Raw genomic sequence first — 24006 nt, forward strand, 5'->3', positions numbered from 1 at the left:
TGTACACAGGATTGCAGTATTAAGCCTTCAACACAACTGAAATGCTTATAAGTACAAAACGACAGGCAAAATGTCACATATTATAAAAAAAATAATAACAGACCTTCAACAATGGAATTACACGTACTACAGATGTCAATTAAAGCGGTATGAGCAGCTGTGAGGCCAACAATGACAGAAAATGTAAAAATATGTCGTGTTTGGATTAATTCGCACGCTATTGTATGTTCGAATTGCAAAATTTAAACTGGGAAGTACTCAGTCATCCTCCATACAGCCCTGATTTGTAGTGATTACCATCTTTTCATGCATATGAAGAAGTGACTTGCATCGCAGCGCTTTGACGATGACAAAGTATTGCAGTGCAGCTTCAGTCACAGGCGGGAGACTCTTATCACCGTGGCATTCAAAATATCGTTAAACACTGTGATGAATGTGTCAGTTTCGCCGGAAACTATATAGAAAAAGAAATCAAAGTCCTATAGTTTAAAACTTTTAACTATATTGCCATTTTTTTATAGAATACAACGAAAGTTACTTCATGAACAGCTTTTGTACAATAACTTCAGGATTTAATCTTGCAGAAATAAATATCTTTCATATAAACAGTAAATTTTCTTCTGTTTTATTGTACTATTTAATACTGAGCATCATTACAATTAGTTAATGGTGAGGAAAGACGAAAATAAGTGTGAGGAATCTCTATTGTGTTGGAACATGACCCTGTGTGTCGGCTTCCAGAGCGGCGGAGCTGCTGAACCACCTGTTGAAGTCCAGCCTGAGCAGCAGCTGCGACAGGTGGGAGCCGCAGGGGTGCAGGCTCAGGCTGGTCAGCAGCTGCAGCAGGCACTCCACCAGGCACTCGTGCTCCTTCACCATCATCTCCAGCTCGCACAGTTCCGTCTCCTTCAGACTGCTTCCCCATGAGCTAATCTTGCTGCAGAATTTTTCACACAAATCAAGAAACTTAGCCAAAATCGATTGCACTGGATTGGACTTCGCTGCAGACCCACTGCTGCCCTGAAAATGAAGATACACAGCAATCACACATTGCACTACAAGTTTCTCACTCTGTTAACACTTTCCACTCAGCCATGAGGGACCACGGATGCAAATGACAACAATTTGCTGCATAGGAACTATACTATTTCCAACTAAAGATTGAAGTAAACGTAAACAAAACCGAAATGTATTACTCCGCAATCGGAAGCTAGCCACCAAAGCAGCCGCCGAGGCGCATTATTTTGAGCAAGTGAGCACGCAGGGCAGCCATCATCTGATATATTGCAGACAACATTTGAACTCAGTCATTAAACTAGCCCGTAAAATGCTCACAGAGGGTTAATAACAAGACTTACATGATTTTAATAAAGTTAAAATGTTATTAATATAATAATTAGATTCTACTTACGTCAGTGTGCGAACTCGTACACCATTGATCGTAACTTGATAGCGCTCTATCCCCTCCATATCCGACACAACCACAACACTGTAACACACGCTTCCTGTACTGACTGCTTTAACAATAGGCTACTACAATACAATACAATACAATACAATACAATACAAAAATCACTGTCGTCTGCCACGAATAAACTATTGCGACAGAGACATTGACCTCGACCTCAGATGGTGCCAGAAAGACAAGTCGGTGATTCACAAAGGCATCTTTCACGTGATGAAGGCATGAATCTCCCACGTGATCGTTCTTGGAACGCACGCACGCTAGAGGCAGACGGGAGACGAATTTTGTGCTGACAGGCGGTGATTCAATAATACAGGGATATCGAAGAATTTTCTTAGTTACATATATGCGCGTTGATATCGAAGAGTTCATTATTTCTCTACTGGGAATAGTGGATTTTCTTTTTCTGTAGATTCGTGATTAAAATGTTATTTTTTGAAGAGAGGAGAATTTCTTTAATTCTACAGAAATTTCTTTGAGGTTGGCAACACTGTGTTAACAGCTGTGCTGATGTTGCTGCAGGTCACCTTGGGAGGAACTTAATGCCTATTACGCATGCGCGTTGCCATAATACACTTTACAATGATTTATCAAGCTATGTCTGAAACTACTAATATAAACATGTTGTTTAAATCGTAACAAAGTGTTGTTATAAGCATGTTTAATTTACCCATATTCCATGTATATTATACATTTTATTATTTTAGAAGGAACTATTTTAATGTGAGGAAGAAGACGACAAGCATGAGCTTGGAGGCGTTGTGCGTTCAATAGCCAATCAGGAACCATCATGCCACGTGCATTTATTTACATTTACTTCAATCTTTAGCTGGAAAGAGAGTAGATGTGTTATTGGCACTGCTTCACTCCGGGATTTCTACAACATTAATGAAGAGAAAATCACGCTTTGACTTAGCAACCAGAAATGACGTTCTCTTGCTTTACAAATTGTCAAAGCCTGCTAATTTATAAACATGTCCCATTGATTTAATTTTTCTTCATTAAATTTTATACCCATTTTTGTTCCGGTAAGTTCTGTTAATTTAACAATATTTTCTTTAAGTCCGTCATAAACTTATCTTATATAATAATGTAATATTTTTATTTCATTCTACTTGATGAACGTTTTCGGTTTTGTAAGACATCTTCAGATCACTGTTACCCCTATTGAACTCTTGTTCTGATGTGCAATGGGTTACATTGACCATATTGTGTTAAAATGTAAAATATGTTGTTGTTGTTTTCTAATGCCAGGCGTTTGACAATAAAGTCATTTGACCTCTTGCACTCCAATATTTTTCAAAGATATTGTCATGGTCAGCCAATGAAGCACAGATTTTGAGGTGTTCCGAATCCATTTCTTGGTTTGAGTTGCACAATGGGCAGTTAGGGGACTGATATATTCCAATTCTATGCAGGTGTTTGGCCAAACAGTCATGGCCTGTTGCCAATCTAAATGCAGCTACAGACGATTTTCGTGGTAAATCGGGAATTAACTGTGGATTATGATGCAGAGAGTTCCATTTTTTCCCTTGAGGTTGTGTTATCAAATTTTGTTTGTTGAAGTCTAAGTATGTAGATTTAATAAATCTTTTCACAGAGTAATACGTAGATTTAGTAACAGGTCTGTAAGTAAAAATGTAAAATATAAAATGTATAAAATATAAGATAAGATAAGATATGTGCATTCATTAATTTTATCTTATATTTTATATTTTACATTTTAATACAATATGATCAATGTAACCCATTGCATATTAGCACAAGAGTTCAATAGGGGTAACAGTGATCTGAAGATGGCTTACAAAACCGAAAACGTTCATCAAGTAGAATGAAATAAAAATATCACATTATTATATAAGTTTATGACGGATGAAAAAATGCTACGGTTAACAACAACAAAATGGGAAAAAAGACTGTTACAACCAACCAAGTTGAAAACACAAACAAGTTTCCTGTCCAAAGTCACGGAAATAAAAACAGAATTGAATCTCCCTAAATCTAAAGAAAACATTTTAAGCAGAGAAAACCCTCTAACCTTCGAACCAATTAACATTCAACTAGATACAAAATTTGAAACTTCCAAACCTGTACTAAAAGCGCTGGCATTAGAAGCTGTGAACAATAGATACCCACCAGAAGAATGGTTACATATCTACACAGATGGTCTGCTATCGATAACAATTCAGGATCAGAAATTACGTGTGCGTTATTCTCATTTTATCAACCAGCAGGACATCATGCAACAAATTTTGATGCGGAAATAATGGCTATTCATATCTCACTCCAACACCTACTGTACAGAAAATAGATAAATTTCAAAATGCTGTCATGCTCTCTGATTCTAAAGCAGCATTATATGCAATAAATTCATATAAAATGATGTCAATCCAAATTAAAGAATGTCACAAAATGATCCAACAACTTCAAAAACTACAGAAAAGAATTCAATTGCAATGGATACCTGCACATTGCGGAATTGTTGGAAATGAAACTGCTGACTTTCTTGCCAAAAAAGGATCCAATTTAATTCAGAGTAGTAATACAAGCCTACCTTTTACATCTATCAAAAGACTAATTAAAAATAAATATAAAATCAAGCAAAACCAAGCACTATGTACCAAAGCCAAAGATAAAAAATGGAGCATTTTAATAAAAAAACCAGAAATTATTCCAGAAATCCCACGTAAATCTGCAGTAGCAAAATTCAGACTGCTTACAGAACACGATTATTTGGCCAAACACTTGAATAAAATAGGAATTTACACAAATCCAAATTGCCCTCTATGCAACAAAGAAGAAGAAATGACTGAAGATCATCTCATAACCTGTGAAGCTCTACCTGATGGATCCACCACAGAGAAATATTGGAGAGCAAGAACGCTAATGGCTTCGTTGCCAAAGCCCGGCATTAGATAACGACAACAACAACAGTTTATGAGGGACTTAAAGAAAATATTTTAAAATTTTTCTTAATTGTTTTCATACATAGGTTTCTTATGGCAATGTCAAAACCCTTTGTCTATACCAAGAAAAACACATACAGTATTTCAAATATAGGCAACACGAATAAACCCACATTAAGTTTTAATGTGAAATGTATGCAATTAGAATGAACAGCACAGAACATTGCAATATTGTAATGATTTAGACTGTTATGAGTTCAGAGTGCATGTAACAGGGCGAACTGCTCTATGGCAAGGACACGCCATTTATGCCATAAAGCAACCTGCTGCATTGCAGTGTGCAAACATAGTGACTGCAACACAGATGGGCCCTTCGGAAAAATTTACAAATCACAACAAGAAATTTACTTACCCTATCAAAAAGCAGAAATGTCTGACTTAATATGTTTGCTTGGAAGAGCGTATGCGCCTTCTGAATTTCTTCGAAGTCTTTTGTGGCCTGGACCGCAGACTGGAAAAGTGCATACTGACTTTCCAGCACATCGACTTGCAGGTAGTACTGCAGGTTGTCCACCAGGAACATCAGCCGGTTACGGAGATGCCACACTGCGTGGTCGCTCTTACGCAAACTGCCAACAGAGATCGTTGTATGAGTGGGAACTGGCCGTTCATCCCCTTGCAGTGCTACCAACAGTAATTATTGACTTGAAAGTTACATTTCATGATGATGACGGGGAGTATGATATTTTGTATTTTGATCCTCCTTTTGCAAATGTAGATGAGCCACCTGGTCGGTTTATTCAAGTTCTTGTTTCCATGGCAACCACATAATTTTTCTTCTAAATCTCAAAAACAAACGTTGCTTAATATTTTTTTAATGTTATGACCACCTTTTGAAGACATACAAGAACTTCACATATTTTAACTGTATGGTTGGGAATGAAAGCAGAACAGAAAGGCTGGCTGGCTTGTGAAGAACTTCGTTGCAACATGTAATTATTTTGTGGCTGCTAAATATGAAGAGTCCACTGCAAGAATGATGGACGTCACTTTCTTGTCGAAAATGAACCAAGACTGTCAATGCATAGCTTAAGACATATAGAATGTACATAGAGAGTTATATGGCATTAACACTGATAGTCACTGATAGTAATGAACGGAAAATCACAGTTAAGCTTTGAGTGCTAAGCATTTCAAACAATCTCAAGGGAAAAAATGGAACTCTCTGCATCACAATCCACAGTTAATTCCCGATTTACCACGAAAATCGTCTGTAGCTGCATTTAGATTGGCAAAAGGCCATGACTGTTTCGTCAAACACCTGCATACAATTGGAATATATCAGTCCCCTAGCTGCCCATTGTGCAACTCAAACCAAGAAATGGATTCGGAACATCTCAAAATCTGTGCTTCAGTGGCTGGTCATGATATCTTTGAAAAATATTGGAGTGCAAGAGGGCAAATGACTTTCTTGTCAAACGCCTGGCATTAGAAAACAAGAACAACAACTTTCAATTGCTTCTCCTGCAAAATGTATTCCAAATGACATCCATCATTCTTGCAGTGGACTCTTCATATAGCAACTGAATTAAGAACACAAATATCCATAAATTATTGCATCATATAAAACATTGTTACTAAAAACTGTTCAAATTAACTGATAATTATATCATTAAGAAATAATATTAAACTGAAAGTAGTACAATTCCTCGCAATCCAGTTCCTTAAGCACCTGCATTGTATTTTGTTGTAGTAATTTATTAAACAATTGCTGAACTGCAGGGGTCATTCAGTATTGAACTCAATGTGGGCGAGAAATGACCTGCAAACTTTGACGAGGAGCCCTCTATCAAGGACAGTACTGTATGCCCTTACTCACTGCCTTTTAAGGAACCCGAAGGTTCATTGCCGCCCTCACATAAGCCCGCCATTGGTCCCTATCCTGAGCAAGATTAATCCAGTCTCTATCATCATATCCCACCTCCCTCAAATCCATTTTAATATTATCTTCCCATCTACGTCTCGGCCTCCCTAAAGGTCTTTTTCCCTCCGGCCTCCCAACTAACACTCTATATGCATTTCTGGATTCGCTCATACGTGCTACATGCCCTGCCCATCTCAAACGTCTGGATTTAATGTTCCTAATTATGTAAGGTGAAGAATAGAATGCGTGCAGCTCTGTGTTGTGTAACTTTCTCCATTCTCCTGTAACTTCATCCCTCTTAGCCCCAAATATTTTCCTAAGCACCTTATTCTCAAACACCCTTAATCTCTGTTCCTCTCTCAAAGTGAGAGTCCAAGTTTCACAGCCATACAGAACAACCGGTAATATAACTGTTTTGTAAATTCTAACTTTCAGATTTTTTGACAGCAGACTGGATGATAAAAGCTTCTCAACCGAATAATAACAGGCATTTCCCATATTTATTCTGCGTTTAATTTCCTCCCGAGTATCATTTATATTTGTTACTGTTGCTCCAAGATATTTGAACTTCTCCACCTGCCCTACTGGTATGAAATACGTGCCATCGAGTTTTGCTCTGCATGTGACTTCTCCAGACGTCGTGCAGCTCCAGCTGAGTCTTCTTGACGCGCAGCAGGAAGCAGAACAAGTGGTTGTAGCTGTCCAGCACCGTGTCGTCGAACAGCAGGTGCAGGGGCCAGCTCACCTTGTAGTTGAGTATCAGCAAGTGCCAGCTGCCTGTGCGAAGACAAGAAGTCAGCATGTTACAATTATGAGCTTCTCACAACCGAAAATTATGTTTTTCTTTTTCTCCGAGCGTTGCAATCCAACCAAAGTGTGCAATTGCATTGAACTGCAGGTTGAGGAGAGGAGGGGGGCTAGAGGGGAAGAAGAGAATGGAGAGGCAGAAGGATAAGGAGGACAGAGGAGGATCCGAGAAAGGGAGGCAGGCTAAGGAACAACGAAAAGGAATAGAAAGTGTATAGAGAGGATAGAGGACTTCTGGCTATAGTTCATGAGTTCCCGGGTTCGATTCCCAGTTAGAGTACAGGAAATTTTGGTGTGTTCGTCTATGGTCTGGAATTTAGGTTAAGTTTAGTCTTAAGACCTCTGCAGGCACTACGTAATCACATCAAAAGCTTACATTGCACCCTCCTCTGAATACTCATACTTCACCTCAGTCTTCCATAGCGATACTTTTACAGGGTTCAGCTCCATATGAATAGTGAGGGTCACATAAGAACAGTTCCTAAACAGCAAATATTGCCGTCTAGTCAGTGTTGCCAACTGTTACCAGATATCACATGATCCTACATATTAAATGACTTATTTACTTACCGTACTGGTTATTCTAAATAATTAAATAATTTGCAGCATATTTTCGTAGGCAAACTATATGGGAAAGTGGTCAACATGTCAAGTATTTTGTCTGGCAATACGAAATTCATTGCTTTGACTAAACAATTGACTCACGAGACCTAACCTAAAAATGTATTTTGTTTCACCTCATAAAATTATTAGTATTAACTCAGAAAACTTACCTGACTATAGTCTTGAATTATAACCACAATGCAACACATAAAATAGCTATTATGTATTAATATTAATACTGATATTAATTAATTATTAGTATGTTCAAATTTCACTAGCTTCCAGTAACCGGCTTAGAAATCTAGTACAATTTTAATTTCATGGAACTCCAGTACCGACAAATATTGTCGATATTTGTCTGAGCTGCCAACATACCAGTTAAAAAATCACTACCATTTGTAGTATTTGTCAGTATCGAAATTCGAAACGAAGTTGGCAAAAGAAAATTCAACCTGCAAAGTAGAAAATCACCACAATCACTAGCATATGTAGTGATGGGGGAAAAATGGTTAGCTTTCACCCCTAGGGTATGAAGTAAGCTGACCCGGACTATACATGCTATATATTACATTTGGAACTATGAATGTAATCTTGGAGGATTCTAAAAAGGTGAATTATAACTCGCTGTGCTGTACTGCACTGGAAAATAACTGAATGAATAGTATTTTATAACATTTCCTGCTCGATAAAATATAGTATTGACATTTACAATATTTGTTTGTACCTTTAATATCGTCTGTCTCAACATGGCCTTTTCCTGGCAGCGTGAAGCTGAACTTGTCTATTATATCATCGTTTATAGAAATTTTACGAGCTGCTATGTGGAAGGCCTGGTTTACATCTGAAAATACAAACAAACAACTCAACAGTGAAGAGTTGACACACTACAGGAATCAAGAAAAACTGGCACACACAGGACTGGCCACTGCATACAGCTGGACTTCAGTGGGCTGTGCAACAATTTGATGAATTATATTGTTACGAATTTATTCTCTGTGTTATGCAACTTGATGAGCAATGGCATGTTTTTCAGTAAATCAGCGGGCATTTACTGTGAAGCATTGTGCAGGCAGGAAGAAATTTCATGACTCAGATTCGAGTTCCAGGACATGGAAGGACGATTTTAAAACAGGTTAGCAATTTTCATGTTCATGGCAGTGGCAGTATTTAACACCCAAGAACACTGAATGAGTGCAAACTGCCGTGGCAAGAAATCCGACCCACTCAGCAGTGAGACGTCTCTGGCATTGAATATTCAGAGAATGACTCTTAGAAGAACCGCGCAGACTTGGGTAAATAATCCTCTCTTTCAACAAGATGGTGCAACGGCGCATACCGCAAGAGAAAGCTTGACCAGCCTCAAAACCTCGTTTCCTGGTCACTGATTTCAAGATATGGGGACATCATTTGGCCAGCAAGATCTCCGGATCTGACTGTATGGGGCTATTTAAAGTCCAAAATCTTCCAGAATCACTACAGAAGAGCCTAAAGAATGCATACGAGAAGAAATAAGGAACATTGATCGTCAGATATTGAAGAATGTAATGTGTAACTTACGCGGAAGGTTACACAAGTGTTTATATGGTAATAGGGAACATATAACCAAAGTTATTTTAGAAAAGTGAACAATATAACTAAACTGCACACTTTGAAGTTTGTTTTTCTCAAGCAGTTGACTTTGTTCTCTTTACTATGGCCTTAAAATCCACCTGCACGTAGTGACCAACCCTGTACTAAATAAAATAAGAGAAGAAGATTATAAAATCAATGCACTTTTGTACAAGATCTCTTAAATATAATCAAACTTTGTGTACGGGCACATTAAGATTAAGAAGGACAACAATTAACTTGTGTACACAAGGCATTATAATGAAAATTTATATGGCTGAAGGCAAAACTTAATAAATACAAAATATCTAATATCCTGTTTAATATTAGACATATGAAATCGTTGTCACCTCTGGTGGATGTGCCAACTGGTGAATTTTGCAGCACTGGACTGCCTTTGCGTATGAATTCCAAAAACAGTTCTCCACGGCCAAGCAAGAAGAAATCTTTCATGAGTTTCAATTGTTGAAACAGCTCTGCTTCTTCAACGGCGAACTTCCACAAGTGCTGAACATAAACAAGAAAAGCATAATAATATTTATAGTTACACGAACTGAAAAGACTTTTAAGATATATTAGGCCTGCTTACAACCAAAATGCAAGCTTCACAGAAAGTCCTTGTGTCTGAATGAGAAGGACCAAACATTTACCTCCGTCACACAACTTCGGAACTCATCAACGGTCTTCTCAAATTCTGTACGGCTGAAATTCTTCATGGCCTGCAAATTCTGAAGTTTTCGGTAAAATTCCACTTCTCTGTCTCCCCATATGGAGGTTACAAACTTTGATGTGACGAACATTGCCTCTGCATAAAGAAAAATGTAACCAACAATAAACACTTCCTGTATTTTTATTATCACTTCACACCTCACCAATGTAGTACAAGGTAAAAGGTAAAGGTAAAGGTATCCCCGTAACATCCATGAAGGCACTTGGGGGGCATGGAGGTAGAGCCCCATGCTTTCCATGACCTCGGCACTAGAATGAGGTGGTGTGGTCGGCACCACGCTCTGACCGCCTTTCACCCCCGAGAAAGACCCGGTACTCAATTTTATAGGAGGCTGAGTGAACCTCGGGGCCGTTCTGAAAGTTTGGCAACGAGAAAAGAATCCTGTCACCACCTGAGATCGAACCCCGGACGTTCCAGTCCGCAGCCAGCTGCTCTACCAACTGAGCTACCCGGCTGCCCACCAATGTAGTACCAACATTAAAAGACCAACCATAGATATAATGTCATGGAACATAATGGTAAGTTTTAAAAATAAAACTGCACTACAATACTGTTTGTTACCTGCGATTGTATTAATTTCTGATTTACAAAACACAGGCCTCTAACTCTGAAATGAAATGTTTCTCTGTAATTCTTTGTGTCAATCGACTCTAATTTCAAATACCACATAGACATAAATACTAGCGATTTGAGATCCTAAACCAAACATTGAATGCCTTCCATACAAAACATCTTAAAGACACTATATATTATGAAATTCCTGTTTATTTCCAACCAGTGAAAGGAAATTCCACCTGAAATAATGCAAGTCTCTTGCTATTGTTGTTTGAATGATGAATTTTTGTAACTGATTTGTGGAATATCTACTATTTATTAGGTAAGTTACAATTAGTTGTAATCAATCAATCAATCAATCAATCAATCAATCAAAGGACATTATGGAGCATGTCGATTTCACAAAACGCTACAATTGGTTGTAATGGTACCACAAAATCATAACATCATCTGTGAGCCATAGCAATTAAAAGGAACATTAGACTAAATCAATAATAATAATAATAATAATAATAATAATAATAATAATAATAATAATAATAATAATAAATTCCGCTATGCGAAGGCCAAGTCGTCACCCATTCTACATTTACATCATTTGGAATATTGTTCAATGTACAACCTTAGACAAAAATATGATCAGCTGCCATACATACACCAAGTCCCTTTCGGAAGACTTTGGTTGGTTCCATGAGGGCTTAGTTTGCACGTGAATGATTATCTTATGCACGACTCTGCTCTATTTTTCCTTTACTTTTTCTGTCTCTCTATAGGACAAATGTAGCAGCTAATCTATGACAAAGATATGTTCAAGGGATAAATTAGGTGCAAAATAAACATCCTTTCCCTAGTTGTGTGAACCAGCCGCTGTCCAAAGGAGACTTAGACAAATTCACACTAGAGGAGACAGGTCATTTTTTGTGTCTAAGACTATACTGTTTTCGTTGTTAAGAAAAATCCTAATGTAAACATAAGCATGTGGCTGTCATACTCGTGATTAACTCACAGTCAAAACACTCACACGACACAGGAAAATATAGTTCGTATTTGGAAACCATAATCTTGTATTATTTGAAAGTAAAAAAATTGAATTTTACTTGTTAAATACGATGAAACACATAACTTCACTCATATGTAAAACGATACGAAAAGAAAAGCTACTTTTATATTTTGTTATGCACTATGAACGCGGATGAATACCAACAGTAATACCGAGGTAGTCTGTTCCTGTAACAAGCTGGCGTCACTTGAGCTCGTAGATGTTCACGTAAGCACGTGGTACTGAAGTATGGCTTCTGCAACCTCAACTGTCCTTTGTGAAGATATACGACTTAAAAATAATTTAATACAGTAATTATAAAGTAAATGTTTCCTAAGCAAACGAATGCATAGTAGTGAGGTTAGACCTACTTGACGAGTAACGGGAAATGTTTAACATGAAACAGAATGTACAACAGTAGGCGGGAACACGTACTGAGAATCTATGGCGCCAAACAGCGGCCAATGAAGCCTCACTTCAGTCACGTGCTATTGTTTACATTAGGATTTTTCTTACAGCGAAAAGATTATACATGTAAGGTTTGTGCCAACAGAAGAAAATCACGCACACGTCAGCAAACATCAGTGTCATGCAAAGCATATTCATCAACTTGTCTCTATGTAAGGTTGAAGAAGATAATACTTACCACTTCGATCTCTTGGTTCGCAGCCAAACATTAGAATAGTCTCTCCTATGAAGAGGATCTTCTGTGCCAGGGAGGGAATGATGTAAGAAGGAAGCATGTTGTACTGGATCTCGTATTTGTGAGAACCTTCACTTATAGATCTCCTCATTTCCTGAAAAGATCAACTTTTTTTAGCAATCTGCTGATATACAGTAGCGTGCAAATTAATCCGAACAACGTAATTACTTATGCAAAAACACTCAAACGGGATAAAAAAAGGATCTAAGACATACCTCAGTAACCTATGTGGCCTCCCTTGTTCCTAATAACAGCTCTGAGACGATTTGGCATGGATTCCACTAATTTCCCACAAATAATCTTCATTTCTTCATCGCGAAACCATACACCAATGAGGGCAGAAATCATCTTCTCCTTTGTAGAACAATCCATTTTTTGCATTCTTCTTTTGCAAATTGACCACAAGTTCTCAATGGGGTTGATGTCGGGTGAATTGCCTGGCCAGGGGAGTACCTGAATATTCTTCTTGTATAGTTTTTCGAGACGTATGGCATGGTACCAGGTCTTGTTGGAACACACCTCTGCCATCCGGAAATGATTTTTGCAGCTGGGGTACGATTCTGGTTCCCAATAAGTGAATATATTTGTCAGAATTCATCATTCCCTTGATAGGTATTAATACTCCAGGCCCTTCATGTGTAAAACAACCCCAAAACATTACTTTAGGGGGGTATTTGGGTGCTTGTTGGAGATGAGCTGCTGTTACTTTTTCGGATCCTTTCCGTACCGGTACGTAAGAAACACGGTCGCCGTGGACCTCGAAATGAGACTCATCGGAAAAAAAAAGTACATTCTTCCAGTCATTCACTGTCCAGTGTTGATGTAATTTTGCCCACATTAAGCGTTTTTTGCACATAACAGGGGTTAGCAGTTGCTTCTTAATAGGCTTACGAGCCCTTCGTCCAGCTTCCAAAAGCCTACGCCGCACTGTTGTGACGTGAATATTCGCCCCAGTGGTAGCCATTAACTCGCGGGTTAAGTCGACAGCAGTTAGTCTAGGATTTAATTTACTTTTCCTGACAATTTAACGATCATCTGCAGGTGAAGTCTTCCTTTTCCGCCCACAGTTTCCTTTTTTCTGGGGTGTGATGGATCCAGTCTCCCTGCATCGTTTTATGATCGAATTAACAGTAGCCAAACCGATGTGACATTCTGCAGCAATTTGCCTCTGTGTCACAGAAGAATGCTCTGCTAATGTTATAATTTTAGACCGTTTTCGTGGAGTTGTATCCATTTGTGAAGACGACAGAATGTACACAGGATTGCAGTATTAAGTCTTCAACACAACTGAAATGCTTATAAGTACAAAACGACAGGCAAAATGTCACATATTATAAAAAAAATAATGACAGACCTTCAACAATGGAATTACACGTACTACAGACGTCAATCAAAGCGGTATGAGCAGCTGTGAGGCCAACAATGACAGAAAATGTAAAAATATGTTGTGTTCGGATTAATTTGCACGCTGCTGTAATGGATGCACAACAGAGAGAGAGAGATTCGTGACGTAAGCATTCCTTTAGTGCTATCTTACTACTTTATAGTCGAAATTAAACGTTAAAGGACTAAGATAGTCTGAAACATTCCTGTAATTTATTCATAAAAGATCTTGAATTAACTACAATATTACCGAAAAGGAGTCACTGATTTCCTGACTAGAGAGGCTGGCCTGACTAGCCGATGTTGAGGCAGCCTGGTCCCTTGCATTTTCCGACACACGCTGTATAAAGAATTCCGCATAATTGTCGATGAGTTGTCCATACAGAAGCCAACTGGACAGCTGCTTGAAGAACACGAAGTGGCAGCACTGAATAATGCTGTAGGCAATCAAAACAAACCGTGCAGTACGGAAAACACACACTCAACACCTGCTGTACTGTACACTGCAACTGAAGTCCACAGCTCTGATCTCGTGAAGGATTCAGATGCAAGCGTTTGTTAATATGCCTAATATACATCTAGAAATGTGAAACTGTGATATATTCACTTTAAATTTTAACATTTACTGTATTAAATTATAACAGGAAAAATTAAAAAAAAAAAAGAATGATAACGTTAAAATAATAGGAGAAACAACTGCAGATTTCTGACTAGGAGGAAAAAATTGAGGCTATGTACACTAGTCAAGAAATATGACGCAAAAGAAATTAAATATTGTCCAAAAATGACTTAGAAAACTTCTTATTCACCATTCAACAAAATATAACAATAAATCAAAATTAGTTACGTCATGAATCCTAGTGTTGACACATTTTACTAACCATTTCAGAGATTCCTTGACAACATCCACATTAGCTACCATCTCCCTGTGAAGGAAATCCAGAATCTGACACCCGTGAATGTTCTGTTCAGATATCTGTAGGCAAACAAAACACAGTACATTTGAATCAATACATGATCACAGTAACCAACCAAATGATACATAGCTACTACACATCTAAAAACTTTTTGAGAGATAAAAATACATTCTCTATTAAAATAGCATAAATATGGATTTATAAGCACAATAAAATTCGTTCAGGACACTAGAAAATTCGTAATTCGTACAAATAATTTATCAGCATATCAATAACAACCTCATAAAATTACTTACAACAAACACTCCCAAAAATAATATACACTTATGAAAAAAAAATTATTTGATTAACAATATTTTCACTGTTACAATTATACATATATAAAAACTAAATATAAATATAAAGATAAAAAATTTTACATGAGAAAAAGTTCGTCCAAAGGGCTGGACTCTGGAAGAGTACCCAAAACACTCATTGCATTTCCGCGTTGAATAGCAATACTTAAGCGTAGAAGCAAATAAGTAGTGCAATGACGATCACCAGTAATGGAGATCAAAATTTGGCCGATTTGAGATACCCTGTAACATCGCTAATACTTCACAATGCCTTCAGCTGTACACAGAGAAACTAAGAGCCAATCTTGCTTTGGGCCTCTCATTCAGGGAAGGCCTCGTTTACTATATGGAGCCCTCACCTTTGCTCTCCTTCTGAAGAAACCTAGACTACAATATCTATTGCACAAACCCATTAAAAAGATCTGACTTCTCATCATCCACTCTTCCCTTTATTTCTTTTGTTGATCTTGATGTCGATCTTCATTTACTTTTAGTTCCAGAGCTAATCTGTGATGTGACTGAACAATTCTAATCTTTTAATTTTTAAGACATTTAATTTAGTTGTATTTATTTAAAACCATTAAATATACAAATGTAACAGGCATTGTCAAATTTATAACAAATAGGACACGTATCATTTCAGTAATCATAATACATTCTTTATATTGAGTTAATATATTCTTGAATATTATATAATGACAAAATGATTCATTTGTTTTTTTTTTTTTAATTTCTTTCTTAAAATGTCTCAAACTTAAATATCTAATATTATCTGGTAAAATATTATACTTTTTTTTTTTAATTTCTATAACACTGCTTTTCGTAGTGATGTAGTTACAATGTCCTTTTCTTAAATTATCTTCAAGGTTTATTGAGAAGTTATGCACTGAACTATTGTATTGAACTCATTCCTATTTGTTTGTATATACAATTCAAAACATACAAAGACAGTGCAGTTAAAATTTCAGACCTTCTAAACAAAGGTTTGCAGTGTGTATAATTATCAACATTGCAAAGTATTCTTACTGCTCTCTTCTGCAGTTTTAATAGCTTTATTATTCTAGGATCATTACTCGAAACTATTATGGCATTTGTCAGTGGCTATGTACCGTATATGAGTCAAGTACTCAGATTTTAGCATTTCAGTAAATTAACATTTCATTTCTTTACCACAAAAATGACGTCAGTGAGTTTCTTACATAACACGTCAACATGACAGTCTCAGTTCAGTGTGGACTGTATACAGGGTGTACAATAAGTAATGTCATTAATTTCAGGGAGATATTTCAAACAAAAAAAGTTTAATACAATTTTGACGAGTTGTCTAACTTACTGTTATGACAAGTGTTGTATTGCATTTCCACGTATTCTCTATACTTACATATTCTAGTGATATTTATTTTATTTTATGTTTTCATTTCATTATTTTTCCTTAAATAATACGTTTCATTACTATCATGTGAAAACTCCTGTCTCTTTTATAATTATTCTTGTGTATGTGCGCCTAAAATGTTATTTATTGCTCGTTTTTGCTTCCTTTTAGAGATAAAAATTCTTGTATATGAAACATTCCATAGCGTGTTTTGGAAAAGTCATTGATTTAATCCCCAGTATGCTGAGTCAATTTAAGAGAGCAGTGTATTATGATAATAAATGATTGAAAGAATTTTAGTTTTGTCCTTTAAATGTGCAGAAATTTGATCCAAACAAATGTAACTTTTCGATTAAATGCATCACGATCATTAATAGTTTTATCTATTATATCGACTAATAGTTACAGTGAGGACATTGCATATATATATATATATATATATATATATATATATATATATATATGACTTTAATGTACTTTTCATCAACTGTGTAGGGTAGGTCATTTACGAGGGGGATCCAGGAAATAACGACCGTTTTGTTGTAATAATTAAAAAAAATAATATTTGTTTGAAAAAACAAAGTCTGTTACATAACTGAAGCTTCCTTTACTTCTCTACATAATCACCACCTACATTTAAAAATTTGTCGTATCTGTTCACTAGCTTTAGAATTCCCGTGTTATACTCCTCTGCCGCCAGTTCATTAAGCCAGGTGTTCACTGTCTTCTTCAACTCTTCATCACTTCCAAAACGCGTACCACCCAGAAAGTCTTTCAGCTTAGTGAAAAGGTGAAACTCGCTAGGAGCAAGGTCTGGACTATAGGGCGGATGATCAAAGATTTCCCAACCGAATTGATCCAGCAATTCTAGAGTTGAAGCAGCAGTGTGTGGGTGGGCGGGCATTGTCGTGAAGAAGCACAACTCCTCTCGAAAGCATTCCTCGCCTCTTGTTTTGGATAGCTCACCGTAGTTTTCGTAAAGTCTCACAATAACGATTTGCATTGATCGTAGTGCCTTTTGGCATGAAATCCAGCAAAAGAACACCTTTGCGATCCCAAAAGACAGTAGCCATGACTTTTTGTGTTGCGAGAGTCTGTTTGAATTTTCTCGGTTTCTTGGGTGATGAGGGATGATGCCACTGACATGATTGGCGCTTGGTCTCTGGGGTGTTGTGAGACACCCAGGTCTCATCACCAGTCACAATTTGTTCAAGAAAGGCGTCTCCATCTGTGTGATATCGCATCAAGAATGTCAATGCTGAGGCCATTCTCTGAGTTTTGTGTTGGTCACTCAGTTGCCGTGGTATCCATCGTGCACAGATTTTGTGGTAGCCAAGATGTTGCGACACAATTTCACCAAGCAAAGAACGAGAAATGTCAGGAAAGGCAATATGCAATTCGTCGAGTGATGTGCGCCTGTCTTGCAAGATTCTGTCGTTCACTTTAGTCTTCAGGTCTTCTGTGATGAGTGATGGGCGTCCGGGTCGAGTTTCATCGTGGACATTTGTTCGCCCATTGTTGAACATTTCGCACCATTTTCTCACATTTCTTTCATTCATTACAGTATCACCATACACTTCTTTCAATTGCCGGTAAATTTCTGCAGGTTTCAAATGTCGGGCATTCAAAAATCGAATCACACTCCTCACCTCACAGTCGGCGGGATTATCAATCTCGTCGTTCATTTTGAAGTAACACAAAATGCACAATGGCGACTTGTTGCAACCAGTACTCACAACATTATGAGAACACATGTTAAGGAAGCCAGTTGACCTTCAAACAAGGAAGGGGAGTCAGCTGCGCAGCGGGTATGCGCGAACGGTCGTTATTTCCTGGATCCCCCTCTTACATAAATCATGAATAAAATGAAGTTCTTCTCGAGAACTCATGTTCTAAATTAAGCATATAACTGTTAACTACCACAGCGGACTGCACGCAAACTTCTACTATGAGAGACGATTCTTATTAAAAATACACAACAAAACAAACACGCATGAATATCCACGCAGAGAAAAAGCATTGAATTACCTGCTTTATGATATAATTCAACACTTCAAACAGTTTGGAGTACTCTTCCACTTTGCTGACAATTGCCAGCAAAGGAAAATATGGATCTTTGAGAGCCTTCTCCTCCAGATCTACGATATCTTTGTCATATGGCGTCAGCACTTCCTTCAGGCCGTTGCAGAATGCTTGCAGATAGACTCCATTGGGCTCATTCCCAGTATACTCTTCAGCCCCTATAACTAGAGTACCATGTATACATTTATTAGTTACTGAACTGACTAAGAATCAATAATATTATTCAATACTGACTGAGCAATGAAGCAGGGAATACTTACAGGGTGTTCCTAAAGTCTCTGATTGATTTCACTCATTAATAACGCAAACAGCACCTTGCAGTTTTCCGTATTGCAATTAACTCAAAAAGTTTCATTCATTTCTGATCACTTGTAACGATTCGAGACAGTAGTAAAGCTCTCCGAATGTGTTCCACAGCATATCAGGAATGATATTCTGTACTGCATCTCTGATCCTTTACTTCACTGTCTGGCAACTGATTTGTATAGGCCTACACTTTATCCTTCACATAACTCCATAAGAATAAATCTAAAGTGTAAAGTCGGGTGAGCAAGGGAACCAAGGTATGGGCACATCACTACCAATCCACCTACTGTTGAAATGCAGGTTCAAACAATTATGAACATTATGTGCTCAATGGCAAGGTGCATCGTCTTACTGGAAAATGATGTTTGGGTATGCGTTTCACTTGTGACAGTGAAAGCTGTTGTAATAATTATGTCAAGATAAATGTTTTCATTAACGGCAAGCTCTTGAAAACAGAATGGCCCAATGATCTGATCACACATAAGGCACACCACACATTCATCTTCGGACTACCTCTTTCCACTTCACAAACATACAAGGATTCTGGGATCCATAGCTATCCGTACTTCGTCTATTCTCCTTTCTGGACAATTGACTAGTTCATGAAAACAATGCTATCCAAATAACTGGAGTCCTCTTCAACATGTCAACAACAAAAGTAAATCTACTCTCTGGATTTCACTCAAGCAATGAGCAAACTCAATTGATATCTTCATCTCTTATCCCAGGTCTTCCATTCCTTTCCACTACAAGTCTCCTTGAATTTGTTGTACCAAGCCTTAATGATGTCTGCAGATGGTGGATCCCACTGGTACGTAGTTTTAAAGGTTCTTTATGTTTGGATTACAGATTCAGTCTTGATATGCCAAGCTATGCATTGTGTTTCGTGCTGTACCTCCATTTTTCTGAAAAACATACTTATGGCGTTGCTATAGAAACTACATACACCTAATGGAGTGAAAAAAACTTTTGTGTAAGATCGTGCGTATTTGCTTGTTTTCTGCCCAGAACCAATACGCGGTAAGTGTGAAATACCACATTCAGTATTCCCAACGTAACACACACAACAATTTCCCTCTTCTTACCGCTTAAGCGCGACATTCATTTTACTGCTTTAGGCTTTTAACATATTATTTTTAGAGACGTTTAACATAGTAATAATTATAAATTGGAAACTTACCACTGCAATTTCACCTAAATTGCAATGTTAATTATTGTTTTTAAATATTTGCAAAAATTAAGTAAATTCTACTACTCCACGAAACTTATTGCATTCCTGATACAAGTAACATTATGGAAGCCGTGAAAAAATCAACAAGATTCCAGATGCCGATGTTATTAATGCAATATGTTATATAAATAATATTGTTAAAATATTAAAATGAAAAATAAATCATTACATAACCTTACCGTTTGTTTTAAGTTCGCATTTATAGACTGGGGGGAAAAAAAAGACAGACGTATATCACGGCCTGCTGGAATATAGTAAATACAGAACACATTTTAAAGTAACAATGTTGAAGACAGATATTTTTGTTTTCCAAAATTGCCGTCATTGAACAGAAACCAAGATGGAGATTTCATTGCAACTAATTAGAAATTCCTCTTCAGGTATGTAATAAACGATCTTCGCACAAAATAATGTATGATACACGAGCGGTATGTTTTCTTTCAATTCTCGGAAATTAAAAAAGCTCAACTACGTTTCGCTTTTTCAAACTTTCCTCGAACATGAAAACTTCAACATACCGCTCTTGTAACGCATATTACTATTTAGAGTTGACAAAATTGTAATACAGAAAATCGCAAGCTGCTGTCTTTAATACTTCTTGCTTTATTAACATGAATTAAGTCTGTGAATGATTTAAGACTTGCATATCTTTAGAAACATTGTGAAAGGGAAAAAAATTCTATGATGAAAATACCAAATGAAGACTATGTGGACAAATGTGAAGCAATAATCCTGACAAGACAAAAATCCATGGCAGCGAAAATCATCAAATGTTCGTGAGTGAGCTCCTCAAACTGTAAGGTTTCAGACCTGAGGGGCTGGAGGTTCAGAACTGATACAATCCACTTCCCATTTCTAAATTATAAACTATCTAATCTCACTTCATATTTGTCCTGTGGACATGCAGACCATTTAATAGCACTGGTGTGTAATTTTATAACAACTCACCCCCACAATATTTATTCATTGCGTACAGGTGTTTCTTTATGAAAGCTCTGATTGAAGTGTAACTGGAAGAGATGGCAAGAACCCTTTTTATCAGGCCACTTTCACCAGGATCTAAGAAGTCGTCCCTTTTCAGTGCCTGGAATGTAAGCACAGATTAAAGTCAACCATTACAATCAATGTGTTAATTAAGGATTTGATGCTGTAACACATTTCAAGACAGCCACACTCCAACACGAGGTCACGACTGGTACGATTTACAGTAATCTGAAATGTGGATATGGAGAAGACAGGAGCATGCGAAATGGACAGACAGAACAAGAAATGAAGCTGTGCTAGAAAGAGTGGGTGAAGAAAGAATGATGCTGAAGCTGATCAAGAAGAGAGAAAGGAACTGGATGGGTCACTGGCAAAGAAGAAACTGCCTACAGAAGAATCCACTGGAAGGAATGGTGAATTGAAGATATCAGATAATAGGCAATATTAATAGACAGTCTTCAATGTGACCATGGCAATAAAATTCCTGTTGTAATCCGTCATAGAATTCCTCAAGGATCAATATTAGGTCCCCTACTTTTTCTAGTGTTTATAAATGATCTTGCCCCCCTAATAAAAGATGTAGGTCATCCCATATTCTTTGCAGATGACACAAGTATAGTAATTATAGCCAATAACTCCAACACATCCCAATCTTCAGCAGAGGAAATTCTCTTCAAAATATGTGACTGGTTCTCAGTCAATAAATTGGTATTAAATTGTAACAAAACTAACATAATTCAATTCAAATCCTGTGCAAATTCAACCTCGCAAATTTCTAGCGCAATAATTAACAATAGATCCCTATTAGAAACAACGACAACCAAATTTCTTGGCTTAAAAATCGATAATGTGTTAAATTGGAAAAATCATATTAAAGAAATTACCCCCAAACTGAATTCATCTTGTTTTGCTATTAGAACTATGCAAAAGATAGTAAATATCAATACCTTAAAAACAATATACTTTGCATACTTCCACTCGGTAATGAGTTTTGGAATAATATTCTGGCGAAATTCCACAGATAGTAACAGTATATTTCTATTACAAAAAAGAGTAATTAGAATAATAGTAGGTGCCAAATCTATGAAATCATGTAGGACTATTTTTAAAAAACTACAAATAATGCCCATGGCTTGTCAGTATATCTCTTCATTAATAATCTTCCTCGTATGTAATCGTGAAAACTTTGTAACTAATTCAACAGTTCATAGCATAAATACACGTCAAAGAAATGACTTTCATACTCCATCGGCAAGTCTATTTTGCTATCAAAAAGGAGTGCGTTATATGGCAGTAAAAATTTTTAATAGCCTCCCTATCGATATAAAAAATGAAACTCAAAACATAAGATTATTTAGGGCCAAATTAAAGAAGTACCTAATTCCTCACGCCTTCTATTCTGTAGGTGAATTCATGACATTCAATAACACTTCATGAAATTGATACTAAAACTCGTCTGTATATATATTTCATCTAGACTGTGACTATAAATTAAAACTTTATAATAGTATTAAGTTTTTTGACTTGTTCCATATTCTAGCTGTAAAGCAATGTACGAATACCATGGAATGATAATAAATACAATACCAAGTCTGGAACTTGTAACATATTCGTAGTTATGACTACTTTCTTCCTCATAACCACTCTATATTCTGATTTTAAATATATTACCTCAGTTAAAAAAGTTCCACGGTAACCAGCCAATGCCATAAGAACTTCATGCAGCATTATGTCTTGAATATCTGGAAACAAATTAAGTTAATTTAATTACCATGTATCATAGTAGTACCCTTGAGTAACTTTAACCTCTACGGTTTTATTAAGTTTGTAAATGCTTTAAACTAACAAAATACTGTGATACTAATATACTGTACTTTAGATATATGAACCCTAATTAATGTACATTATTTTAAACTCGATAAAATATTAACTACGTAAAAGTAATTAAATATTACACAAACCAGATTTGTCACTTGGAATTCAAATGATATTGTATTTGTAATCGGAAACTTCGTACAGCTGGTCTAGAGATAGTATCAGTTCTATTGTTATCAATCAACACTGTTTAAATATCGGTCACAAAAATTTTAACAACCAACACCTACATTTCCGTAGCAAACTTCACTTTTGTACTTCACCGCGCATTGTGTACGGCATCAAGCAAATGTCAATACACAAGGTAACCAGGTGTCGCCGCAGTCGCATACAGTGTCGCCAACACGATTCATGAAAAGGCACAAGCAGTGGTAAAGCCGGGTTAGAAGGGTCTCTCTTCTAACTGGTTGAGTAAAGCCCCTGGCTTCCTATATTATCGATGAAACAAATAAATATTTTTTCCTCAGCAAGGAGTAAACTATCGCTAACCATTCTTATATCAGCAGTGATAACTTTTAAAGTTCCCATTCAGAAGAATGTACTTAAAAAAATTGTAAACTCCTGGCATTGACAAAGCTGGTAACATAGATAAAAGTCAGAATGGCCAACATATACATAAAAAATGTTACTGTATTCTAATTTCTAAGTCCTAAGCACAAAGGTGCTAATGCGTGGACACTCCTATGGAAGTGTGGTCTGTTGAAAAAAAATTAAATTATGGTTTATTTAACGACGCTCGCAACTGCCGGGGTTATCAGTCACTAGTGTGCCAGAACCTGTAACAATTATTTACGCTTAAATATTATTCCAGGCATCCCTTTATTTATTTTATTTTTCAATAAGAATATTGAACTAAGACTTGTTACGCAGAAATAAAAAGTAAAGAACAAGTTCGGTGCAATATTGTGCCTATGATAACAATGCATCTTACTAATTTGTTCATTCGTGAAAAGAAATAATCTCTTATTTTTAAGCTGTTATAGAACTCCATTGCAAGTAATTAAGCTAAATAAACATTACATAATCTGACAGGATAATGCTTCACTTTACATACTATATGAAACTTTTAAATTTCTTCTTACTACATCATCTACTGCATTGTGTCACTACTTCAAAAGTTATCTTCTGCACATTTTTTGTGCACTGGTTTCTTGCACAAGTAGCAGATATAAGCTCTCTTC

General features: G+C 36.7%; 1 protein-coding gene across 2 annotated transcripts; it reads right to left on the reverse strand.

The window, feature by feature from the left end:
• Nucleotides 1-482: 482 nt before the first annotated feature.
• Grip75 (gamma-tubulin complex component 4) lies at nucleotides 483-23136 on the reverse strand. 2 transcript variants are annotated; one of them, XM_069846466.1, is made up of 13 exons: nucleotides 22912-23136; nucleotides 22622-22692; nucleotides 20915-21050; nucleotides 18376-18593; nucleotides 14605-14699; nucleotides 13974-14160; nucleotides 12284-12434; nucleotides 9964-10118; nucleotides 9664-9820; nucleotides 8430-8546; nucleotides 6898-7072; nucleotides 4784-5000; nucleotides 483-1020 (listed from the first exon to the last, which is right to left on the reverse strand). In XM_069846466.1, the coding sequence occupies exons 2-13, from the start codon at nucleotides 22676-22678 to the stop codon at nucleotides 703-705; spliced, it is 1983 nt and encodes a 660-aa protein (XP_069702567.1). In that variant the 5' UTR covers nucleotides 22679-22692; nucleotides 22912-23136; the 3' UTR covers nucleotides 483-702. The 2 variants fall into 2 exon arrangements, with proteins under 2 accessions (XP_069702567.1, XP_069702568.1); XM_069846467.1 differs by having other exon boundaries at nucleotides 23056-23120.
• Nucleotides 23137-24006: the final 870 nt, after the last annotated feature.

This window comes from Periplaneta americana, chromosome 14 (assembly GCF_040183065.1).
Source record: "Periplaneta americana isolate PAMFEO1 chromosome 14, P.americana_PAMFEO1_priV1, whole genome shotgun sequence".
In the NCBI taxonomy this organism is placed as follows: domain Eukaryota; kingdom Metazoa; phylum Arthropoda; class Insecta; order Blattodea; family Blattidae; genus Periplaneta; species Periplaneta americana.

Excerpts from the sequence above, each read along its gene's own strand:
- Grip75 (XM_069846466.1), bottom strand. The coding sequence starts at position 22,678 with ATGCTGCATGAAGTTCTTATGGCATTGGCTGGTTACCGTGGAACTTTT. Across the intron at positions 14,161-14,604 it reads GTCAAGGAATCTCTGAAATG|CATTATTCAGTGCTGCCACT; the intron begins GTTAGTAAAATG and ends GATTGCCTACAG. Across the intron at positions 9,821-9,963 it reads TCCGAAGTTGTGTGACGGAG|CACTTGTGGAAGTTCGCCGT; the intron begins GTAAATGTTTGG and ends GTTTATGTTCAG.